The sequence below is a fragment of the Sinocyclocheilus grahami genome, unplaced genomic scaffold (assembly GCF_001515645.1).
Source record: "Sinocyclocheilus grahami isolate Dianchi unplaced genomic scaffold, SAMN03320097.WGS_v1.1 scaffold684.1, whole genome shotgun sequence".
Classification (NCBI taxonomy): Eukaryota; Metazoa; Chordata; class Actinopteri; order Cypriniformes; family Cyprinidae; genus Sinocyclocheilus; species Sinocyclocheilus grahami.
Window position 1 is genome coordinate 94606 of NW_015505863.1, and position 25732 is coordinate 120337.

The 25732-nt window shown below is 37.1% G+C and overlaps 1 protein-coding gene across 1 annotated transcript in view; it reads right to left on the reverse strand.

The window, feature by feature from the left end:
• The window catches only part of LOC107559404 (pyruvate carboxylase, mitochondrial-like), a 144417-nt gene that overhangs the window by 91498 nt on the left and 27187 nt on the right, over positions 1-25732 (reverse strand). Inside the window, exon 5 of the mRNA XM_016243216.1 lies at positions 22347-22509. Within this exon, the coding sequence (XP_016098702.1) occupies positions 22347-22509 (163 nt within the window). The remainder of the gene's footprint in view (positions 1-22346; positions 22510-25732) is intronic.

Consider the following 25732-nt stretch of genomic DNA (forward strand, 5'->3'; position numbering starts at 1 on the left):
ATCTATCCATCCATCCATCCATCCATCCATCCATCTATCCATCCGTATGACATACACATTTTCAAATGTCAAAACCATTAAAAGAAGGCTACATTCAATAAGCCAACATTCAAAATTTGTAAATAACTTTTTTAAAATTTCAATTTACTTTACAAACTCCAATTCTGCATCCTGTTACCTCAATTCAAATTCAAAAGCACAAAGAAGGTATTAAAGTGTTTCTTTTTCACCTCCTAAGAGCAAGGAAACTTTGAATGTCAATTAAGTGCTCAAAATAGGCTCATCAGTTAGCCCTACTGAGATAAACAGAGGTCAACAGCATTCCAGCGGTATCAGAAGATGGAGCACAGCATGTACACTACATATCTCCCAGAATCCCAGCAACACCTGTTGTCCCCAAACCAGCATTACATCACGGCATGAACGGAGAGGAGCGGGCCCAGAGGCATTGAGACACTTTAATCTTACTTAGCTGAGCTATGAATATTGCAGCCAACATGCACAACAGGCAAACAGTTGAACTTAAAATGAACATGAAATCTAAGTATTTACACAATCCTGGTCTTGTTTTGCACGATTCACAGGTTCACTTTATTAAAAAGGTTTGTAAGAAAAACAAAGCTTGTAATTCTTTGCAGATGGAGCACAGCATGTACACTACATATCTCCCAGAATCCCAGCAACACCTGTTGTCCCCAAACCAGCATTACATCACGGCATGAACGGAGAGGAGCGGGCCCAGAGGCATTGAGACACTTTAATCTTACTTAGCTGAGCTATGAATATTGCAGCCAACATGCACAACAGGCAAACAGTTGAACTTAAAATGAACATGAAATCTAAGTATTTACACAATCCTGGTCTTGTTTTGCATGATTCACAGGTTCACTTTATTAAAAAGGTTTGTAAGAAAAACAAAGCTTGTAATTCTTTGTATCTTCAAAATTGCAATCAAAATCAAAAACCTATATGAAACGGCCTCTTTTCCTAATCCAATCAACTCCCAATGGACATAATCAAGTCTTGCCTTTCACTCTGAAATGTGACACATTTTGGAAGTAACATGTTTAATGTTGACTGTAATTTGAAGAAATATTCACAACATTCAGACATTTATACTGCTTCTTCTTCTGAGACTAAATTTTAAAATGTATCTCTTCCTAGAGCTTTCAAGCTACAACCACCAAACTCGGGTCAGACCTTCAGACTAGTCTGACTCAGGTTGCTTTATCTTTTCTAACTGATTGGACTTATGACTTTTGTTAAACATGATGATCAAAACTACGAAAAGTCTCATAGGCTTTCATTGAGCCGGGTCAAAACTTTTGTACAATAAGACTTATAGAGTGTTTAACAAAGTCCCTTTAAGGCAAGTAATTTCACTCGGCAGCCATCTTTAAAACGCCTCTCGGGCATGCAAGTGCAGCTCCTATCTCTTTGAATGGGGAAACATCAAATTCTCCAAAACTGTTTGCCAAGCTTACGATTAAATTTCATATTTGAAATCACCAAGGAAATCTGACCACAACTGTCTCATAGCTAAATGTTGTTTCTTTTGCTCAAATAGCGTTAAAAAAAGCTTTCTTCTTCAGGCTAGACCAACCAGTGTGCATGTGCAGTCCTAAGCCTTCGATAGAGCGGCCATATCAAGCGTTGCATTTTTACCCCATTCAAAACTATACGAGTGACACCTCTTAGGTATTCTATAGTCTTTGGTGTTTAAGATGTCTATCACTAGTGAAGCTTAATGACTATCCTAAGACAACATGTTAAATCATGCTAGCAACATACTAAAAACATGACAACAACATGCTAATCATGCTAAAAAATATGCTAGCAATAGGGCTGGTCCGAATACCATTTTTTGAGCATCGAAGCTTCGGTCAAAACCGAATATTCGAAGCTTCAGAGGGAGGGGGCTGAACATATTCTTCTCTCAACACCGTGTCTACACTGGACGCCGCGCGGCTACAAAATACAATAGAACCTATTATTGTCTACACTGGATGCGGCACGGCGCGACAAATTCCTGACAGTAAACTGCTGCTGCGTTCTATTTATGACGTACTGACACAAATTTCAAATGATTTTCAACGGTCGCTTTGTGTCCAGTGTAGACAGACTTTAGCTGTTGCGGCGCAGCGCGACACGACAACTGTCGCGTCCGGTGTAGACATGGTGTAATAAAGGCAGGAATCTGTGTGTGTCTTTCTGTCTGTTTGCATTTTTATTATGTCGAGAACCGTTCAACCAATCGACTTCACACGTGGCGGGTGGACACGCGACACGTTCAGAATTAATAAACTTTTAATAAACTACAGAGCCGGAAGCAGCACGAGAACGGACACTGCACTAGTGATACAAAACACACAGGTCTGTTAAGAGCAGTACTTTTAATATAGACTAATTATTATTAAGCTGGGCTACTGTACTTTTTTTTAATTTTTTTTTTTTTATGACTGTCGTATTCGCAAGTATTTTCCAAGCAAATTAAGTGCACGTTTTTATCATGTGTAAAATTACTGATTAACATGGCGGATAAAAGCAGCTTGTTTTTTTTACACCAACAATATACTACTTACAGAACAAAACTGATTTTTCAAACTTGATGTGCTGTTGTGGTAGGCCAGTTTCAAATCGTATATTTGGCACACTGCCTTTGTCTTGTCCTCACTCAATTTAAAGTGCTCCCACACAGCTGAGGTCTTCTGCATTTTTGTCTTCTCTTCCAGATGAAATGAATCATGACGTTCACTCATGGGCGATTCATATTCAAGCGTAAATGAGAACCGTTTTGCGGGGGATGCCAGGTGTTCGAAAAAAAAAAAAAAAAAAAGAGAATATTCTAATCTCAATTTAAAATGAAATGCCAACCCACCGAACAAATATTCGAATAATCGAATATTCTGGTCCAGCCCTAGCTAGCAACATGCCAATCATGCGAACAACATGTTAAAAACATGTTAGCAACATGCTAATCATGGCAATAACATGCTAACAACATGCTATTCATGCTAAAAGCATGCTAGCAACATGCTAACAAATGCTAAAAGCATGCTAACAACATGCTAATCATGTTAGAAACATGTTAACAATGGCTGCATCCGAAAACTGGAAAATGCTGCCTTTGGAGGACGTATTCCAAGGTAGGAAGGCATCAAGGCACGTCCGAATCCAAAGTTAGCTTCACTTCCTGTCTCATGAGATACCTTCATCTGATCGACTTTTGAAGGCAGCATTGACGCATCCTTCCCTGCCTTTGATATCCCACAATCCTGTGTGTTCCATTCCATGATGGTTGAGCTAAAAAATAAAGATGTCATCTGAAAGTTGCGTTTGGTGGTCAGTTTGTGTGTAAATGTATATATCTGACTAACTTTTTGCACTTTTGATGTTAGTTCTAGCGAGAAATCAGTATTATAGTAATTAAATATTAGTTTAGTTATCACGAAACTATTTTCTTGGTCTATTTTGTTGTAGATCATTAAACTGTTATGCTGCCTCAGAAGCCTGTCCAAAATCAGTTTCATGAGGTGGCTTTGTGCAAAAATCATGCAAAGTCATTGCCTGATAAGGCAGCGAGTCAGCTGCAGCTAATATGTTAATCATGCTCAAAACATGTTAACAACATGCTAATCATGCTACAAACATGCTAGCAACATGTTAATCATGTTCGCAACATACTAATCATGCTAGAAACATGTTAACATCATGCTAATCATGCTAACATCATGTTAAAAACATGCTACCAACATGACAACATGTTAATCATGCCAACAACATGTGATTCATTCTAGAAACATGGTAACAGCATGCTAAAACCATGCTAGCAGCATGTTAAATCATGTTAGCAATGTGTTAAATAATTTATAACTGCTTCAGACTTTCAGGCTAGGCTTTCTCAATCCAACTTCAAAGTTTGTTCACAAACTTTACTCATCTAGTTCAGTTTCTAATCACAAGAAGACACATTTTTGTTTTTATTCTAAATGTATACACATTACCTTAACTCACCAAAGACATGCATTTTTAAGTGTGGCTTAAGTGTCCAAATACTTTTGGACACAACTATATCCTAATATGATAAAAGCTGCAGGAAGAAATCTCAATGCCATTTTATAAGCCATTTTTATCTGTAGGGGAAGTCAGCTGTTTCTTATTGGTATGGACGTGACAAACTGCTCCACATAAAAGAGAGAAAAAACTTAGGACTGATTGTTTGAGGCAACTCAAGGGTGCAGACAGCGCATTGGAGGTCAAACTAGTATAATTAAGAAATCTTGCAGGCATTCGTACCCAGAGAAGTGCTTCGGGCTAACCAGGCATCAGCAAACGTGATCCTTCAAAAACCTTTTCTTGTAGACATATTTGTGCAAGTGTTCATACACACATATGTGGCACATGAGACCACATCATACGCTGTATACCTGCCTGAGGTATTGAATTTTATTTTGTGTTAGATTTAGTTGTTACACTTGATGTTATCATGAAGCTGGAAGGGTTTTAGTGCCCCGTGAGCCATTAACTGCTGACAAGAGCAAAAAAAACCTCAGTGGAGCTGCTCACAATGGCCATGATTTTATGTCAAGACATAGATCTCCTACGGCCGTGCAGATGTCTAAAGGCCATTCGGGAACTCTCGGGTTCTGCTGGATCAGATGAATTAGTAAACACATTTGGGAGGATGTGGCAAAATATCTTCACTTAAGGGCAGCTCAGTTGAATCGATTTGTCTCAAAGGGATTTTGCTGCTCAGTTTACACTGGGTAGACAGTTATTCTTATCTAACAAGGAGCTCATTAGGTGAGGAGAAGATCTGCAAACCTTTTTGGCATTATCTGGATTTCTAGATAAATGGTTCCAACACAATGGTTTTATCTTGACACAAGTCAAAATAATGAATAAAAGGGTAAAACGCATTAAAATTCATATAGCAGCAGTTCATATAGCACTTAAATTTTTATTGAACAAATAATTAATATACAGGTTCAAATCCAGACCTAATATATAGTTTATTATTAAAGAAAAAATGCAGTTGAGCTTGATCGTCAACATGCACTTTTGTGGTATAGAAAAGAGCAGTTTGGACACATCCTGTTTTACAGAACAAAAATAAATTAATTAATTAATTGTAAAAGGAAAAAAATATTTAAATCATGAATTTAGAGAGACATGAGGGTTGGTAGATAATGAAAGTAAAGTTTAAAGCAAATCTTCTGTAAAAGGTGTGATTTAGACGTGTGAAGGCACAATTTTCAGCAAACACCTTTATCTACAATAATTGTGCATATTTTAATTCTCAAAAGATACAAGAATTTCGGAAGTCACATTTAAAATCCTTTCAAATATCTGAAAAAGCCTTTTTTTCAGAGAAATAAAGGCTTTCTCTGGCTTCTAAACAAATGTGTGGAGATTAAAAAGACCATTCAGTTTACATAAATATAATTCTGAAATGCATTGTCCTCTTTGGCCTCATACAGATAAAACCATGTGAAAATTATAACCTCAGCTAGTTTTCGATTTATCCCGAACTTTTGGGTCACTGCAATGGTGCTGACTCATCGCCAGTTTTAGATAACAGAAAGTCAGCTTTACATTCAAAATAAAACATATATTCTGTCCTTGAACAGCAAAGAAGTCTTTAATAATTGTGAGAAATACAGAGCCTGAGGCAGCAAACACAGCTCCACCTCATTACATCGTCTCAGTTCTTCAGTTGGGATGAGATTTGGGTGTTGGTATTGAGCATTTTAGACCACTGAGCATTGCGCCAGGAGTGTTGCTGAACAATCAGCCGGTCTTTAGTTGGATGCCTGAGGCTTCAGAACTCCTGTTGGATCCATTTCCAGTCTTTTGAGCTTTAAGTGTTCCTCTGAGGTCCTATATAAATCACTGTTCATCAGTACTGCACTGAACTGAATAATACTGCAAAGAGCCTGTAGCCAAAATTATGCATTTATTTTGCATTGCAGGGCAGGTCTAACCAATACCCAAAATGATCATAACCGCTTGATTCCTATGATCATTCTTAAGTCCCATGGGGTATTTAAAGAGATAGTTCACCTAAAAATTAAAATTCTGTTAATCATTTCCTTATCCTTATATCATACTAAACCTGCATGAATCTCATTCTTCTGTGAAACAAAAAAAAAAGACATTTTGAAAAATGCCTTGGATTTTTGCCTATACAATGCAATTCAATTGGGGTCCAAACACATTTTGGGCTTCAACATTTTTCAAATTATCTTATTTTGTGTTCCACAAAAGGAAGAAAGTCATACAGGTTTGGAATGACTTGAGGGTGATTAAATAATGACAGAATTGAAATTTTTGGGAAATTGTCCCATTAAAGGGATTGTTCATACAAAAATGAAAATTACCCAATGATTTACTCACCATCAAGCCATCCTAGGTGTGTATGACTTTCTTATTTCATATAAATTCAATCAGAGTTTTGTTAAAAAATGTCCTGGCTATTCCAAGCTTTATAATGGCAGTGAATGGAGGTCGAGATTTTGAAGCCCAAAAAAAGTGCATCCATTCATCATAAAAAGTAAAAAAAAAAAAGTTTTATTAATTTATTACTATGGATGTTTAAAAAATAGCAGGTTGTGTTGTTTTTCACACATGCCATGTATGTATTGTTATTTAAGAATCTGCATAATAAAAATACATTTATATAAATATAAAACTTCTTTTAAAAAGTACTCCACATGGCTCTGGGGGTTAATAAAGGCCTTCCGAGGCGAAGCGATGCGATGGTATAAGAAAAATATCCATATTTAAAACTTTATACATCGTAATCTCTAGCTTCCACTAACTGTCGTACGAGCGTTAATGAGACAGTGCCGTTCCATTTTTGAGTGAACTATCCTTTTAAGAAGGTTAGTTAAACCTCTGAGGTCAGCAAAAGCACTGGAGCGTTTTGTGGCATTTTTTCCTGATAATGCTGAAAAGAACTTAAATTACTCTGTCATTTTTTATCGTACAGATAAGAGCAATACATCATTCAAATCTGTAAAGGGTCTACTTATATTTATATACACACATGACAACAAAATTATGTGCTTTTGTAAAATAAAGAAAACAAACGGTGTGCTTTCTGCCGTCTCGGTCTCAGTGAACTTCTTTCTGAAACGTGTCACAAAAATTAATTAAAACTCCGCAAATACTTGACACACAGACATGAGACATATATCTATAGAAAGCTTGAAGTGTCTAGTTTTAAATGAAGTAAAAGTAAAATGTCGAAAAAACTAATATTTTCTGATAAAGTAATCCATATGAAACAAACACGAGGTCTTCATCAACATCAGAAGCTGTTCAGCTACATTGGGCTGATATGCTACACAAATATGGTCAAATAAGCTCCATGACTACTGATGATGGGGATGTTTTTTCTTGAATGCATGGCAAGCAGCAGCAAACACCTTGGAAATACAAGGTATGGTTTACTTGTTTCAACAGAACAGGATCTGTTCCAGGAATGGCATAAAGGTGTGTGACAGTTCAAGTCTCTGTGTTTAGATCAGTGTGCTCAAAGTCTTTGACCTTCACTGTGTATATTTTGATTATACTGTGTTATAAGTAAAATACAAATAATCAAAACCCCCATTATTTTAGTCTCCTCACATTAGGGGTGGGCGCTATACCGGTATGAAAGTGACTACCGGTATTATGTTGTTCCATGATATGGATTTATACCGTTATATATTCATGAATTTTGAACATGAACTTTCTAACACAAATTTTGCATTTATATAGTTTTGTTCGATTTGGTACGCTTTGCCAATTTTAACACAAATGACGATAAAGAGTCGAGGCTGAACGTTTTTATCCTCTGTGTGCAACGCTGTACTACACAGGCATTAGTAATCAAACACAGAGAATCGTAACAGACCCATTTAATAGAGCACAAATCGCCTGCTCCAGACCAGTGGTTCCCAAACTCGGGGACGCGGCAAGGCTGCATGTGTCAGTCATGTGGATAGTGTCAGTCAGCAGATTATTTTGCAAAATAAATCTCTGCAGGGTGATAAAGACTACACTACGTAATTTTCCCACTTATGCGGCCACTTGCCTGATAAGTAAATAATTGAGCGCAAAATATTAATTTTACATTTTAATTACCTCAACATGACTCGCAGTACCCGCTTGAGTGCTCCGTTATCAGTTGTAGAAGTTGTGGTTGTATCAATAACAGACCACTAAATGGCGCGATTGAAGAGTCAGAGTTGTATTGCAGGCAGCCATGTAGAAATATAAACGAACGATGCATGGTTCTGGCTCTAAGCAGAGCCGTTTCTAGCCAATTTTACTCCCTAGGCGAAATCCCTATTGCCCCCCCACCCCAATACTTTTTTTCCCCACTGTATGTGTATATATATATATATATATAATTATTTTCTGACACCAGTTGCTTGTCACATTCAAATTGGTTGTCATAGTAACGACACTAATTTGTGGAGATTCAGTTCATTGAGTTGACAATCTGAATCTGAATGCATTATTTGTAAATTGACTGTTAAGATAAACATTTTGCACAATTTAGTATCTGTAATATCATTGTGTTGCCACTAGATGCCTGTATAGCCCTATGTAACAATCCCTAGAGACATTGCACATAATTTCCACATAAATCACACCACAAAAGTGCCACAAATACTGCCTAAACAAAATACTGATTTTGTGCACTTTATTTACTGTACCAATATTTTAAATTGGCCTTTGAACTTAGCTTTATTGCATGGCAAAAAAAAGCAAGTACTGCTCACTGCAGAGCCAAATAACCTCCAGCTCCCCCTCTCTGGATGTCCAGCTCCACCTCTGTGTGAACAAATGGGTGGAGTTATGTTTAGCGATAGGGTAAGGGGTAGGGTTAGGGAGTGGTTGGGTGTCTAGCTCCACCCATTACATCCAGCGAGGGGGAGCTTGAGCTCCAGCTCCTCTCATTTGGCCCTCTCAAAAAAAGTGTTACCATGCCAAAGCACTGACAGAGCCCACTGATCTAACGGCGTTGTTGAGCGCTCCAAATGCAAACTTTGCATGCAACAATCAGGCAGCAATTGACAGCACTCTGATCTAGTGGCATACAGGCATCGTCAGATTGACAGTACTCTAGCCCAATAATGTTGGGGAATCCAGTGGGGGCGGCAGTCATATTTCAGGGTGACCGTGCCACTCTTTATCACAACCCTGCTAAAAGTGCCAGTACATGCACTCATTGGCGCCCCTTCAGCTGGTGGCGCCCTAGGTGACCGCCTAGCTCGCCTATGCCTAGAAACGGCCCTGGCTCTAAGCATGTAAGTTACAAGTTTGTGAAAGGACTTCCAGCGCCAGGTAAACGTAAAGCAGATTATGAATATACTTAAGATTCACAAATACCAAAACAACGTATCTACACCAGACATGAGCGGCGCGATTTGACAAAAGCAAATAGAACCCAGTGATGTTCTCTGCTGTGGATGTGGCGCAATGCGAGAAATCCATGACAGTAAACTGATGCCCCGTTCTATTTCTGATGAACTCCAGCGCTTTGACACAAAGAACAATTTCAAATATTCATAAGAGAATCGTGAAAAAAATTGTTTCCTCAAAAATATTAAGCAGCACAAATGTTTTCAACACTGATAATAATGAGAAGTGTTTCTAAAGCATCAAATCAGCATATTAGAATGATTTCTGAAGGATCATGTGACACTGAAGACTGGAGTAATGATGCTGAAAATTCAGCTTTGATCACAGGAATACAGTAGCCTATATGTTAAAACATTCAAATAGATATTTCACAATATTACAGTGTTTACTGTATTTTTAATAAATAAATGTAGCCTTGGTGAGCATAAGAAACTTTCCCCCACAAAAAAAAAGAGGGGGTGGGTGGGGCCTTGAAAAAAAGTTTTTCTCTACAAAAGGGGGGCCCGGCAGAAAAAGTTTGTATCTCGCAATTCTGACTTTTTATCTCGCAATTCTGACTTTTTTTCTCAGAATTGTGAGATATAAACTCGCAATTGCGAGTTATAAAGTCAGAATTGCGTGATATAAACTCGCAATTGCGAGTTAAAGTCCAATTTTGAGGGGGAAAAAAAGACTGATATGTTCTCAGAATTGCGAGTTTGTATCTCACAATTCTGAGAAAAAAAGTCATAATTGCGAGAAAAAAAGTCATAATTGTAAGTTTATATCTCGCAGTTCTGACTTTATTTCTCAGAATTGCGACTTTATGTCTCTCAATTATGACTTTTTAACTCGCAATTGCGAGTTTATATTACGCAATTCTGAGAAAAAAAGTCAGAATTGCGAGACAAAAAGTCGCAATTACCCCTTTTATTTTTTATTCAGTGGCGGAAAAGGGCTTCCATACCTACCTCATGTTGCACGTTTGCACTTTTTGAGAATAACAATGGCACAATAAAAAACGGCTTTTCAGGTCTATGTCCAATCCCTCACTTTTTCTAGTTACATAAGGTTAAAATATTTTGCCTGTAATTTTTTTTCTCATATCGCAATATAATATCAATATCGCCTGGACAGTGTAAAATATTGTTATATGAATTTTAGCTCACCCTCGCCCACCCCTACCTCACATTCTTTCTTACTTGCCACAGTCACACTGATGGGCCATTAGGCCTTTCTAACACAAAACATGTCTTACAAAAGTTAAATCAATATATTGTTTTCTGTGAATGAGTGAGCAGGATGATTTTCACATCATTTTTAGCAAAAACTTTAGCCTACCACATCCAGTTTTCAAAAGTCTTGTGAACAAGTGTTCTGTAAGTGATTCATGGCCTTATTTCTGTGACTTAAAAATATATTTTTTCCCTAACCACACATAAACGTTGTTTTCCCAAAAACACAAACATGTACATTCATGTTGCTTACATATTATTGTAGCACAGTTTGTGCTGAATACAGTCTAATCAGACTTTAGCCATTAATATGTTTTTAAGACACCGAAAAAAGCACAAATGTCAGGGCATGCCAAAACTTCTCCAGGGCCCCAAAACCCCCTCAGGTCCCAGAGGGTTAACTGCAAATGGTTTATTAACACAGTGCTTAACAAGTGATGAATTTGACGAGTCATCCATATTGAACTTTTCCAATAACAAATAGCCTGTGGCACACTGAATGTGTGTAGCATATTTCTAGAACATCAGGTTGTGACAAAGAGCATAGCTTCAAACATGTCTACACTCCAATCCATGCGCTGACATTCTTGAGGGAGTTTTGCCACCTCTCCAATAATGTTTGTAAATGGCCTGCGATGCCGCTGCTGCATCCAGAATACCAATGCAACCTCCGCAGTAACACCCAGTCCCCAGGCGTTTCCTGTGCGCACGTGTCTGGAAATGACAGCTTGGCAATGTGACTCTTGACGGAGCTGCATTGTTTCAAATTGCGTGGCGGCAGAGGGAGTTTGCATCTCTGAATAAAACGACAGCAGACTCCTACGGAGCTGCGGCTAGGGAACTCTAGCATCAGTTTAGTCTCAGATTCATACCTCGGGTGAAGGGCAGTGAAGAAATGCACCATCATCAGTTACAATCTACAAAAGAGGAGCATGTTACGTAAACAAGAGGAGACAAGTCCCGCGCCAGCCATCTGGAGGAGAAAACAATATTTTCTCATTCCCTCTCTAATAAAGGAAGACGCGAGATGGCTCTTTCACAGGGTGCTCTCTGTGTATTATTGGCAGGCAGGATGAAAGATGAAAGGGTTGTGGTCATGGAGATCTGCTCCAGATATGCCCACGGAGCCAGTAAGGCGATGTCACACAAATCAACATGTGCTTTACACCTACCTAGGAGGCATGAATCTTTCCCAGAAATGTTTTGGCATGGCATTTCATCCTCCATTCGTTTTCTTTAATTGGAAGCTCTAAGAACAATGACTGGAGGGCTCCTGGTGGACTTTCCTAAGCGACCAATATTTTAACTTGGCAAGAGGCCTCGCTCAACATGTGCAAGACAGTATCATATTAACTAGAGATGCACCGATGTATCGGCCGGTAATCAGTTTCGGCCAATAAAGGTAATTTTTCGTGCCATCGCCATCGGCTAACAGGTCTGTCGAAATGACTGAAAAACTAAATTCAAATTTTCTACTTAAATATCATAAAAATTCGAATTATATTCGAATTTAAAAGGCAAAATTTCAGTTAGGGGAAAAAAGCTTTTGGCTTCTCTCCTGAGGCCACAAGAGGGCGCATCACGCAAAATATTATGCATGTTTCTTCAAAGTGTAACAAAATAATAGGACTATCTTTTTTATAAACCATATATAATTAATAAAGTTGCTTAAACAATTAGAAAAAAAACAGCACCGTGCATGTATGTATAGTTTAATACAAAGGACCGAAAACCAATCACCGAGTAGGCTACTTTCTTAATTTAAGAACATGAGATACAGTGGGATGGGGAAAAACCGCCATAAAGTCTTGAGACATGTTTTTTAAAAGTTTAACTTGCATTCGTTTTACATGACTTTCTAAACATGCCGCCCTCTTGTGCGAGACGCGAGTGCAATGCTGATAGATGTCCCTCTAAAAGATGTCTGCTTAACGGAGATACCATGTGGCCGGTCATGTTCACAAGTTTTTTCATAACGACTCTATGATGAGCTTCACCACAGATATTTGATCTTCAGATGTAAGCCTGACGAGTATGCTTAGTCTCACTGTTCAGTGGATTGTGATTTTAAACAAAGTCTTGTTTCATGCACATTCATTTACCGGTTCTCATGACTTCGTTGGTAATCTCACAACCATTCACTGGCATGTAAGATAGATAGAAAACTGACAGATCAAGAGTGCCTACTGTTGTAAATGACAACGAGGAATATGGCTAACGCCATGACGGACAGTGATATAATGAGTTTGCCCTGCTGTCAATGAAGGCATATTAAGCCAACGAAGTTTGACAGAATTGGTCAGTGTGTGCCAAAAGATTGTAGGCCACTTTTAACACTCGCAACTTGCTTCTTCACGTCTACAGTCCATTCAGACACAGATGGATCTTCCACTAAAGAGACTTAAGCAGGATGTAAATACGAGGTGGAATAGCACCTTCTACTGTATATGATGTAAAGTCTTTTGGAACAGAAATGAGTGCTTGCTGCATATGCAGCAGATTACAAGCTACCGGTCACACTTAGTGCGCCGCAGTGGGCACTGATGTAAAGCATAACCACACTTTTCTCTTCGTTTGAACTTATAGCCAGAGAGATTAGCAAAAAAGATGCTGCTGCTGACATTATACACCTGTTCGAGACTCTAAAAAGGTTACTCATCAAAGTAGCCGACTGTGACCACGGAGTTAAAACAACAACAACAAAAAAACATTACTGGAGGCAGTACAAGAACAGTTGAGGAACACCACTTCCAACCATATGCGCTGTATCGCAACGGTCCTTGATCCGCGATATAAAGACAAGTTTTTTTTATGCTTCCACGAAACGGCAAATGCATGAAATTCTAGTTGCGGAGATTAAGAAATTTGGACACCCTAGAGACAGAGAAGATGTGCAGAATCTAGAAGGTAAGTTTTTATATGAAGAAATATAATATTCAATATAATAGGCTATTCAAAAATTCAGAAGTCTGCTTTTAGTCGTTATAAAAACACATAGGACTATTACAGAGAGTGCGAGTGCGTCAACGCAAGTAGATAGTTATCTAGCAGAGCCCATGATTCCCAGGCAAGAGAGCGTACTTACGTACTGGGCCACTAATCAATGCAGTCTGCCTGAGCTTGCGTAAGTAGCGAGAAAATACATGTCTGCACCTTGTATGAGCATAGACAGTGAAAGGACCTTTAGCTCTGCATCTAATGTCATAAACGAGAAAATAAATCTACTAAGCTGTGATAAAGCAGAGATGCTTTTGTTTGTGAAGAAGAACTTAATGTCATTAAAGAACATTCAAAAAAGTAAAAAATGACCAGTTTGATGTTCAATGATGAAGCAGAAACAATAACTCCCAGACCTATTTGAGGGAAATGCTGATTGACTGTTTAGAACATGATGCTTTTTGTATCCAGTTAATGTTAGTATGAGTTAATTTCATCAAAAAAAAGTTTTGATTCAAAATTACCAGTTTGATGCTCAACGATAAAGCAGAAATGCTTGTTTGTGAAGAAAGTTTTACCCCACATGCTTTGTGAGCAGAACAGGATGCTTTTCATATCCAGTAAATGATACAGCAGCTGTGCTTTTGTTTGTGGTGAGTGAATTTGAGCCTAACAGAAGCTTTTGTTTTTAGAATTTAATCAATGTTAATATGAATAACATTCAAAAGGTTAAAAAAAATCGTAATTTAATCTTAATTTAGTTAATGTGTTAATGTTAATTTGACCAATGTGTTTCTGTTTTTTGAGACCAGTTACTGTGAATCAACTGTTTAAATGGAGAGAATAAAGTTTTTTTGCATTGCTTTCAGAATTATGGAATTAACTTGTATTAATTTAAAAGAATGTATAAAATGCAGATCCACCAAAATATCGGTATCAGCCGATATCACTCTGAATAATCGGCTATCGGCTGGGAAATTTAGTATCTGTGCATCTGTAATATTATGGTCAATCTGCAGCTATTAAGAGACTAAATAAAAATCTAAGCATTTGTTTACATGAACAAACAGTAACAGGCACTTCCCAAGAATAGGGCACATTTATTAAAGCATTAGAGGCACAAATCCTGCAAGGACTATTAGATATGATAGATTAACTATTATCTAATATTAAAATAGCCTAGAATGAAAAGTAGCTAATTTTGACTAGCTTAACACAATCAATTGTCTGTACACTGTAATGGAGATTTTGTCAGGTCTTGCATACATGCCCTCACTGTACTGTATTCAATAATTCAAAATCATACAGCAATATTATAATCTATTGAATTGTTATTAAACTAATTAACTCATTATTTTTATCATTCTTATATCTTATAATTCTAATATCTTATTATTCTTATTATTTTATAATTACAATTTAGTAAAAAATATTTGAAGTAAAAACGGTTTCATAAAACTCATTTGAACAAGAACGCAACATTTTGTGTGCAATCCTGATGCTGCATGATCAAGGTAAATATGTGAATAATCATTGTATTTTCTAAATTTTTACACAAACTGTCATTCTTCTTGCATTTGTCAGGCTCAACTATCCAAATGTTCCTGTGTTGTTTGTAAGAACAAAAAGATCAAATATTTTTCTTTAATTTATTAGAAACCAAGCTTATCAAAATCCTTGACTCAACTGATTGACAGCTTAATTTAGACTAAATCTGAAATCCAGTTACCTACTTTCAGTTGGGGTTTTTTCTATTTATTTTGATGTTTATTTTAATGTTTATTGCTAGGAAATAACAAAATCAGCTGAATGTGAGAACAGGGTTGAGAAACCCACAAAACGTATCTAAAGAGCTCATATAAAATGAATATAAATGTGTTAGAACATAAATGTAAATTGGAAAAGGTGCAATGTTCACTCTTGAAGAAATCCAACTTTATTGGTTAAAATACATGGGACATTTCAGCCATTATCCAGGCCTTCATCAGACATATCAGACACATGTAAACAATTACATTTTTATATGTATAGATAATTTTTTTTATGAGATTCAAATCCAAATTAACACCTATCTATGGAAAGTTCCAATCACAATCATGTCAAATGATTAGTAAGGACCCACCAAAGGGAAAAAGCTAAAAGCCAAGTTTCAGAAGCCAAAGGAGCACAAATCACCAACTTCCTCTGCACACTGAAATTCCATTTCTCAAAAAAGAAAGCAAATGGAGGAGCGACACTGTTCTTCGCCTCGTGAATTACGAACTCCCATTTCCACCACAGCAGTATTTACCATCAGCACATTCAACAACGTAATTATGTTTATGATGATATTGCAAATCACTCGATCCTCCTCATCAGCATTATGTTCTCTCAGCGCGCCAGCAAGATCCAATGTGTTAATGAACCAACACTTGCTCACACACACATGGAACATGAGGATAGAATGAGTACCAGCACCATCTAAGCAGCTCGTAATCTTTTCATAGCTACGCTTCAAAGTCTGCATTCAAAGCACAGACCCTATAACAGTTTACATCTGAAACTACACATATAAATCATCCAAGCCTCATATCTGAGGAATTAGAGGGAAGATGAGACTTTAACTGCCCATATACAGAACATATTTCCTCTGATGCACCAGGTTATGCTAAATGCTTCTACCTTCTCTTCTCCTTGGCTCTCATTTGATTACAAAGAGCACCCTTCAGACAACAGTCATATTTTTATTTTATCCCTCAGAAACAAAAGCGCCGAAGAGCTCTCAGTGCCTGTTCCCTGCACGCTCTCATCCCGGCACTTCACTTTACCCATTATGCACTCATCTTCCATGCAAAACAAGAGCTTGGCCAACCCGCACACCGCCCGTCCTCTTTCTCTCTGAAGCACGACATCAGACACGTCAGAAAGTGAGGAGAAACTTCCAAACAGACAGAGGAATTGAGAGAGCGACTCTTTTCTCTTTACTCGCGGCCTTATTTTCATATCAGTCGCCGCTGCACACAAACACAGGAGAGCTTGTGTTGACATACTGAAATTGGAGAAGATCTAACGTGAGGGTGATTATACCTTCACAGCGCTGCCTTCCTCCATCTCTGTTTCTATCCCATGCCACAAGAAACATTCACCTTAGAATACAAATTTTACCACATTTCCCAATTAGACCTGGCTGACATACATTATGTATTTTTGTTCCAAAGTTTTGGGTTGGTAAGATTTTTGAATGTTTCGAAAAAAAAAATTGATGAAAAATACAGTAAAAACAATTATATTGTAAAAATATTATCAATTTAAAATATCTGTCGTCTATAAAAACATTTTAAAATGTAATTTAATCCTGTGATGGCAAAGCTGAATTTTCATCAGCCATTACTCCAGTCTTTAGTGTCACATGATCCTTCAGAAATCATTATAATATGATCTGATTTGACGCTTAATAAACATTTCTAATTATTAGCAATGTTGAAAACAGTTCTGCTGCTAACATTTTTTTGTGGAAACCCTAATTTTTCAGTTTAAAAGAAGAGCATTAATTATGTATATTATAATATTTATTTATAATGTCTTTACTGTCAATTTTGCTCAATTTTAATTGCTGAATAAAAATATTAATTTATTTAAAAAATAATAATAATTCTACCCTTTTTTCTACTTTTGAACTGTGTAGCTCAATATATTCAAACTATTTCACGCCAAGTAAATTCAAAATATTTAAATGCAAGAATTTTAACACCATAAAAATCTGTTACATGAAAATGTCTTGTACTTGTAAGTCAAGGAATAATTGTGAAATGTAACAGTTAATGATGTGTTTATTAGGAAACAGTTTAAAAATTCAGTTTTTAAAACAAAGATCAGTTTTAAAAAAAAGTTCAGCTCAGGAGCTAGTTTTAAAACATCCCAATATTCAAAGTTGTGCTTAGTTTTAGATCATTAGCAAAATTATTGCGAATATATTGCAAAAATTCAATATCATTCACCCCACAGCAGATACTACAAGATGATTTAGCCATGTTTCCTTTGACAAACAGCACAGATCATTGCGTGCTTGCAGAAAATGAAATTATACTAAAATAGTCACACAAATCGCATTACTTAAATTACTTATGAGCCAGGCAACATTTCTCAATGAAACTGCACCGCTCACAAAAACATGAAGACATACCATCAAGCTATCAAAAAATCTATTTTTTTTAAAGACGATATAAAATTAAGCAACCTTTCTAAACCATTAGCAATCAAAAAACATGAAGATGTATTGAGAATTTGATGTTTCAGTGATTTGATGGAAGAAATAGGCTATTTCACCAAGAAAAAAAAATAGGCCTTCCATTTAAACTTAAATAAATTTTTACTGAAATAAAGTCATCACAACATTTGCAAAAAGTTGCAACAGAGGTTTTGTAAGCTAATTTAAATGGTCACTCCATCGTTCATACAATTTGATTATACTGTATTATTTTCAGATTTTAATAAAGTTACAGACTAACTGGATTTTATTGGTGTTATTTAATCGTCCAAGCCAATTTTGATTCTTGCATGTGAGTGTTAATTTTGAACACTGGTTTATCATCTTTCCCAACCACCCGTCTAGACTCTCAACCTATTTATTGGTCAATACATACCCATAATGCCCCACTACATTAAATCTGAAGCTCTCATCTCCTGGATCAGGGAAGCTCACTCAAATTCTTTTTTCCCCACATACAACCATCTCATATTCTCTCTCTCACACTCCGTTAGGTGAATTCTTGCTCACTTTCTATACTTTTTACCTCTGGCAAATGCAGAGATTCAGACCAACAGGCTGAGAGAATCTCTCCACAATAACAAGTAAACTTCACCCAAGTTCTCTGCATCTCCCGCCCCTCTCCCTTCATCTCTCCATCTGCATAGATCCTCATCCCTCTTAAGTGGAAACATTCTTCCAACATCACAAGACGTCCACGTCAGTCTTTGAAGCCGAGCGCCAACCAGTTTTCTAAAGGTAATGGAGGAGCATCCTTATCAGAGAGATCCAGCTCTCTTTTGATATAGCCAAGACCCTGTGGCTGGATGGAAGAACAAAGATTTCACCCAGGCATGGCACATAAGAGGATGCATATAGACCATACAGGGTTGTCTAGTCAAAGAGCTGGTGGAGTGTGGGTATAACTGGATGATTATACCGTGTGGTTTGTGGGCTAGATGTATCCTTGGGGTATCTCTATGTATATATACACATCTAGCCTGCAAGATCTCGAACAGAGACCCTCAGAGACCCCGGTTAACCTTGTAGCTCAAAACCAGATAACCGCACAAACAGACAGCACGAGTTGCATCTGTGAGATATTTGGACAGACACAAGGCTTGCAGCTCAACATTGACTGGGCACAGAAAGCTGATATCAATATTTGTTCAATTATTCATCTACAAAGAAATCATTTTTATACAGCCTCAAAGGTAAAAGCTTCCATCAGCAACATCTCAGACAATTTCACACCTCCGCGATATCACCATATGCAGGTACACACTTCAAAAGGACGCAGCTACAGAATGTGTGTGGGACGTGTTTGTGGTGGTCAGTGTTCGATTTACACCAGAGCTTTCGGCAATGTCCAATATTTGGAAGAAGGGCCCGTCATCCCTTGTGGTCATTCCAGGCGTTTACACTTAACAAGTCAGCAAAAAGTACTCATCATGGGCACATGGCAGTCCCAAAAGGGGACGCCTGTGAGCACCCTCCTGAATCATGAAATGAGGCCACATATACTACTGTATGTCATTTAGGACAGAACCCAGGACTTTGAAAGTAGCCTGTACTGATATTTATGGCTGCAACAACTAATCGATAAAATCGATACTATTCGATAATGAAAATAATCGACAACGAATGTCATTATTGATTAGTCGCGTCTGCCCACTGCACATGGAAAACTTCCGCCAGTCACGTCAAATTACAGCAGTGAATAACGCATTTCTATGGACAAAATACATCTAAAAATAGCAGATCCAAGCTGCCCGAAACATGAGAATGCTTTATTTTAAACTTCAAGCTAGTGCATTAGCTAGTGCATTAGCATAATGTTTAACACGGCTCGTCCTGTCAGGTGCTTTGACAGTTGCATGAGCTGTTTAATGTGTGAGATATGTTTCCTCAGCGCATAATCTGCATTTTACGGTTATATCTAGGGCTGCACGATTAATTGAAATTAAATCCCAATCGCGATTATCGCGATTTGGCAAAAGTTGCGATTGATCTTGTCAGGGAAGCCAGAGGGTGCTCTCATGCGGAAACTCCAAATACCCCTGCTGAAGAAATCCAGGAAATCCCTATAGCGGTTGCTGAATTGATTATCGCGATTTGGCAAAAGTTGCGATTGATCTTGTCAGGGAAGCCAGAGGGTGCTCTCATGCGGAAACTGGGTGAAAACTCCAAATACCCCTGCTGAAGAAATCCAGGAAATCCCTATAGCGGTTGCTGAATGACCAGAAGATTTAACTGCTTTCATTGATTCAACGTGACTAATAAACACATGACTATGACATTATATGGCTTATCTGAGTTCATCTTATTATAATTTTTATTATAAAGTATATATTAATGCAAATAATAAACACATGACTATGACATTATATGGCTTATCTGAGTTCATCTTATAATTTTTATTATAAAGTATATATTAATGCAAAGCTAATTGACATAGAATAAGGCACGCAATATATTTCATAGTATTCTAAGCAGTGATAAAGGCTGTGTAAGAAGCCACATCATCTCACATAAGGATTTACTTCAAACACTCAACTGACGTTATGAAGTGAGTTTGGAGTAAAAACATATTATTAAGTGTGGTATTTTCATGTGCTTTCAGATGGAGCAGCATTTACTACACAGAGCCTTAGTTCACTGACAAGCTACGCAAACAGCTTTCATAATCGCAGAATGATTTCTTTGATTTCATAATCACGCGATTAAAATGTCTGTGATTATGAACGCGCTTTTGCGTAACTACGGCTCCGTGTAGTAAATACTGCTCCATCTGAAAGCACATGATGGAGATTTACTACTGATCACAGAACCGGCTTTACTGACTAGATGTGCATGACAATCACATTCGATTAATCGTGCAGCCCTAGTTCTATCCTTTTCTGTAAATGTTACATATTCACGCTACATTTTCTATTTTGCATGAAGGTTCATCCTGACAGTCTGCGTTAAACTTCAGACTTCACTGAACGAGCACCGGAGTGCACATACGCGTCAAACAGAGAGAAAGTTAATATTCGGAGCAAATAATATTTATTTTGCTGATATATCTGTTATTGGACATTAAATTTAGGTTTAAAAGTCAACATGTATTTCAAGTATTTTATGATAGTAACTGTAAAGGGATGACAGAGTGTGATTGAATATAAAATGTAAGGCGTTTCTTACATTTACAGAATAAAGAAATGACAGTAACAGGTTACGGTTTTCAGAGTGAATGTGTGTGTTCCTGCAGAACATTACTCTTATCTGTTAACACCGAGTTTGTGTTTTTCTTTACTATCTTCATCATTATTATTTCATTATTATTATTATTTTTATTTTTACTTTTAATATAAGGAATTAAACTGTCCTTTGTCCATTTGTCTGTTTAAACTGTCCATTTAAACTGTGCTTTATAACTCTTTTACACAATGTATAGCATAGAGATATATTCACCATACAGTATGTTTTCATAGCATTCAACTGGCACATTTGTTTGAAGGACAGTATTGGGCAGGATGTGGAATAGTGCGTTTTGTCAATAAAAAAAGAAGATGCTTTTTAAATTCAATTAATCGAAAAAATAATCGGCCAATTAATCGATTATTCAAAATAATCGTTAGTTGCAGCACTACTGACATTCACAAAAAACATCAAGCTAACATTAAAAGAATTTGATATTCCAAGTGATGTCATTTTTTAAAATTGCTACAATTATGATACTATTAAGAGTTTTTAATCTTTGGAGTCTCCGCTAAACTAGTATTAAACTACAACTATGAAACTACACTCATAATTTCTCTCAGCCTGCACATAACAATAACACCACCATGAAAAGCCATATGTTATAAAAATAGAATAAATATAGAAGAATACCGAACATGGTCATATACAAGGCCCTGAGGGAGAAAAAACAAAACAATTAATTATGTATTTTTAAGGATGTCAAAGTTAACATGTGCACTTAAGCTATTAATAAAATATGTTTAACTTCATGATTTCATTATGTTCACCAAATTTGATTAAATTAATAAATAGGAAATTAGGTTTCTGAATGAAGGACTGATCAGAAATGTAGTCAGAAATCACAAGGTTAATTGCAATTGCTTTATTCTACTGATAGTAGTAGGTATAACGGTAAGATAAATAAATCTGCATATCGTTTTGTTAAAAAAATAACTATAATATTACAGTATACTGTCATAAATATAAATTAAGTTATATACTGAAAGTTTAAAAACCCCAGCTCAGTATCAACACAATTCATCATATTTTTGTTGTTGGAATACTTTGTGATGATGGCCTATACCCTATTTGAATACTGAATTTAATTACTTCAGCTATAATAAAATCTGCAAAATATATACATTTACATGCACAATTCCACAGACTGCTGACGACAGATGGCTAATGTCCACTGCAGTCTCCTTCAAATAACAGTCAGAAAAAAAAATTAATAATAAAAACAAATCTCTTAATGTTTTCTTCTCTGGAAACATTGCTGAGGGGAGATGTGCGATAGCCCAGCTGTTGAATGTAGGATGTTAACCTACCTCCAGTCTTCCCGTGTCAGGCTGGAAGCCACGTGCCGGGTCCTCTGTGGTCACACGGCACTGGATGGCATAGCCATTGATCCGTATCTTGTCCTGTTTCAAGCCCAGCTCTGGCAGGCTGCGACCTTCACACACTCTCAGCTGAGAGTGTACCAGATCCACACTGAATGAGAGAGAGAGAGAGAGAAACAGAGACAGTGGTTATATAGCATTTGGTAAACAACAAAAACAAACTCTACCAGGGGCCCCACAGCCACAAAGATCACATCCAACACAGACACTTTATCACTCCAGACGAGTACACGTTATCAGGCCAGACCCGTTCAGTGGTCTGGAATCACAACAAATTCACTCAAACTATTTTCAGCCGCTTGCCATTCCAGCAGGTGCAACACGTCGAGGCAACATTCACACCAGTGAGGCTAGAAAGCGTGAGATGCCTGCTTGCTCCAATAACTCCTATTAGACAGGCTTGACAACTAGCAATCCGCTTCATAACGCTGCACTCGTTTGACAAGGAGTGGGATGAGGGGGTTGTAGAAAGGAAACGAGAGAGTCACTCAGCGACATACAAACAGGAAATGCCTGCTAGATTCACGGCTAAAAGCTAGCGCCTGGTCCACTCCGGCCTCAATAGCTTCACAATTAAATCACTCCCTCAGCTCAATTGAATGAACCAGGCTTTTCCTAGGCTGATTGGCTACATTTGGCTGAATCTGCCATCTTATTGGATAAGTGCTTTCCCCAGTGTAAAGTTGGATTTATTAAGAGCCATATAAATCACACTGATATATTTACTCACCCTAGATTCACCGAACTCATTCCTCATGTCCCACAATTCCTCATCCTCATATATCAGGTCAATTTTATTCTTACAGACACAAAGAGGAGTGAACCGGATTGACTCTAATGGGGGAAAAGATGCATATACTAGCAAACAGAAACGCTACGAACCTGCAGCCTTTTGTTGGGAATCAATGTCGGCATGTAAGGGAAACGCTACAAGATATTTATTCCACATTGCTAATGCTTGTTTCACCATATATCAGAAGGAATAAAAGACATTCAAAAGGCTAAAACTTCACAATTCAACCTCTTTAAGATGAATGAATAATCAAATTACAAAGTGTTAGCGTGTGTGCGAGACAAAACGTGAAAGCACCAGTGGGTCAGAAAATATTTTTAACCAATAAAAGAAGAGCGAGATAGTATTTGCTTTCATGCTGTGCATCAATAATTGATGCTACAAAGTGTCTGCCTTTTTTATCTCCAGCATGGAGGCATTTAGAAAATGTTGGATTTCTCGAAGGCCGACATATATAACCACACAGCATGCTTTTGATAACACTGCGGCAATACATTTATAATCACATACACACATGGTGAAGGCAAAGGCAATATATTTGCACAGCTCTCAACATTATCTGGCTAGGCCTCATTAATTTTTTAACAATGGTACAAACAGGCTCTGAATATTGCACGCATATGTCTTTATGACACTGGGGTCTAATGATAACATCTCTCACATGAACTCTGATCATAATAGCTGCAAGCTGAAATAATTACCAAATGAAACATCAAAATCAGCTTAATGGATTATCCCTATTATTTTCGTCATGTAAATACTCCAGCAGATCTGGAATTGTTAAAATGACATTTATCAGATGATATTTGGGATCAGAGTGGCAAATAGTAAGATCGCAAGTTAAATCCAAACTAGGAGAAATAATTCTGCTTTGTTTTTTTTATGGACCCTGATCAAGATACCCATAAAAAAATGTCCCTGCAATTACTGAACTGACAGGGCAAGTCAGTGTGAATGAGCTAAAATGTTTACAACATTAATTTTAAGTGTTTATGTAGTTAATAAAACCTTACTTGTATCACACTTGACGTGTTCATTGTTTGCTCATAACCGGAGTCACTAATCATGCAGATTTACGCTACAAGCTTTGTAGAATTGTACAGTAAGAAAGTTATTTCCCTTAACCAGGAAATTAACGTTCTTAGAATTGACAAGACAGTTGACCCTGAGAGGTCAGCTAAATATCTACAGCGGATCTAAAATATTCATAATTAATTATAACTAGTTGTGGTTAATTATTCATATTTCACATGAGCTGATTCGTTACAATTGTTTTAGTGTCTTCTTGTTGTCATAGACTTTCTAATGTACAATTTACATTAGAGCAAATTCTAATGCACAATAGAACAATTTGTTCCCTAAATATTTGGTATAAAGTTTCCAAAGGCTTAACTGTGTTTCCCTACCATACAAATAAGTAACTTAAAAACAGCAATGCTGAATAGGGCTTAAATAATTATGACATAACTATTTTTTTTTTTGTAAGTTACTTACAAAAATTGCATTATATATTGGCATTAGGGATGCACCAATGTTTCGGCATTTGCATTAAGAAAATGTTTCTTGCGTTGAATTTAGGGCTGTCCAGGTTAACGCAATAATAATCCATTAACACAACACAATTAAAGCAGGTTTTATTTGACCCTATGAATCACCTGTAGCTCAAGCCAGGGTTGCCAGGTCCACGGTTTCCTTCACAAAACATTATTTGTAAAGCGCCTCCAATCAAATTATCACAACTAGCTTTGTTACTTCTGATAACAAAGTCCCAGCTTTCAAATCCTGTACATTTGATCACAAAATACAAACAATAAATGCCATTTTGACGCTTTTAAATGCGACTTGGCAGATCGCTGTAGTGCCTCAATTCAAGCGGCAGCGCGGAGCACGAGTCTCTTCCACTTTAATACAGGTTATAGTGCAAAATAAATATGAATGAACATCAGAACATGTTGAAAGATACAGTACAACTTACCAAATGTATCATGTCTCATATAATCGCTCGGTCAGCATTTCAACCGAGAACCAAGAAAGACTTCAAATAAAACAGCTACACTATAAAAAGTAATCACTAAATCTACTTAAGAAAAGTGAGTAAACATAACTGATTTTTACAAATTTGTTGAATTTACTTAATTACACTGTGTTATGTGAACTTTCAGGTGGATGCAATAGTTAAACTAAACAACTTTAGTAAACAGTACTTAAGAGCATCTAGTTTGTTGGATTAAATCCCACTATGTGCCCTAATAACTCTAGACCAGTAGGTGGCGGAAGTGCATCAATAGGTGGCGGAAGGTTGGTTTAAACAAAACATCACCAGAAGAAGACGAACTGAACTTCAGTCAGATCGTGTTTGAAATGTGGCTGCAAGATTAGGTAAGTTTTTGGTGATCTACTTATAAACTATATTGTCACAGTGTGTGCTATCGTTTTTGAGGAAAAGAAAAGGCAGATTTTATTAGTTTTTACTGACGAGAATTACTGTAACCATCAGTTAGTGTACTAGCTAGCCAGTGGC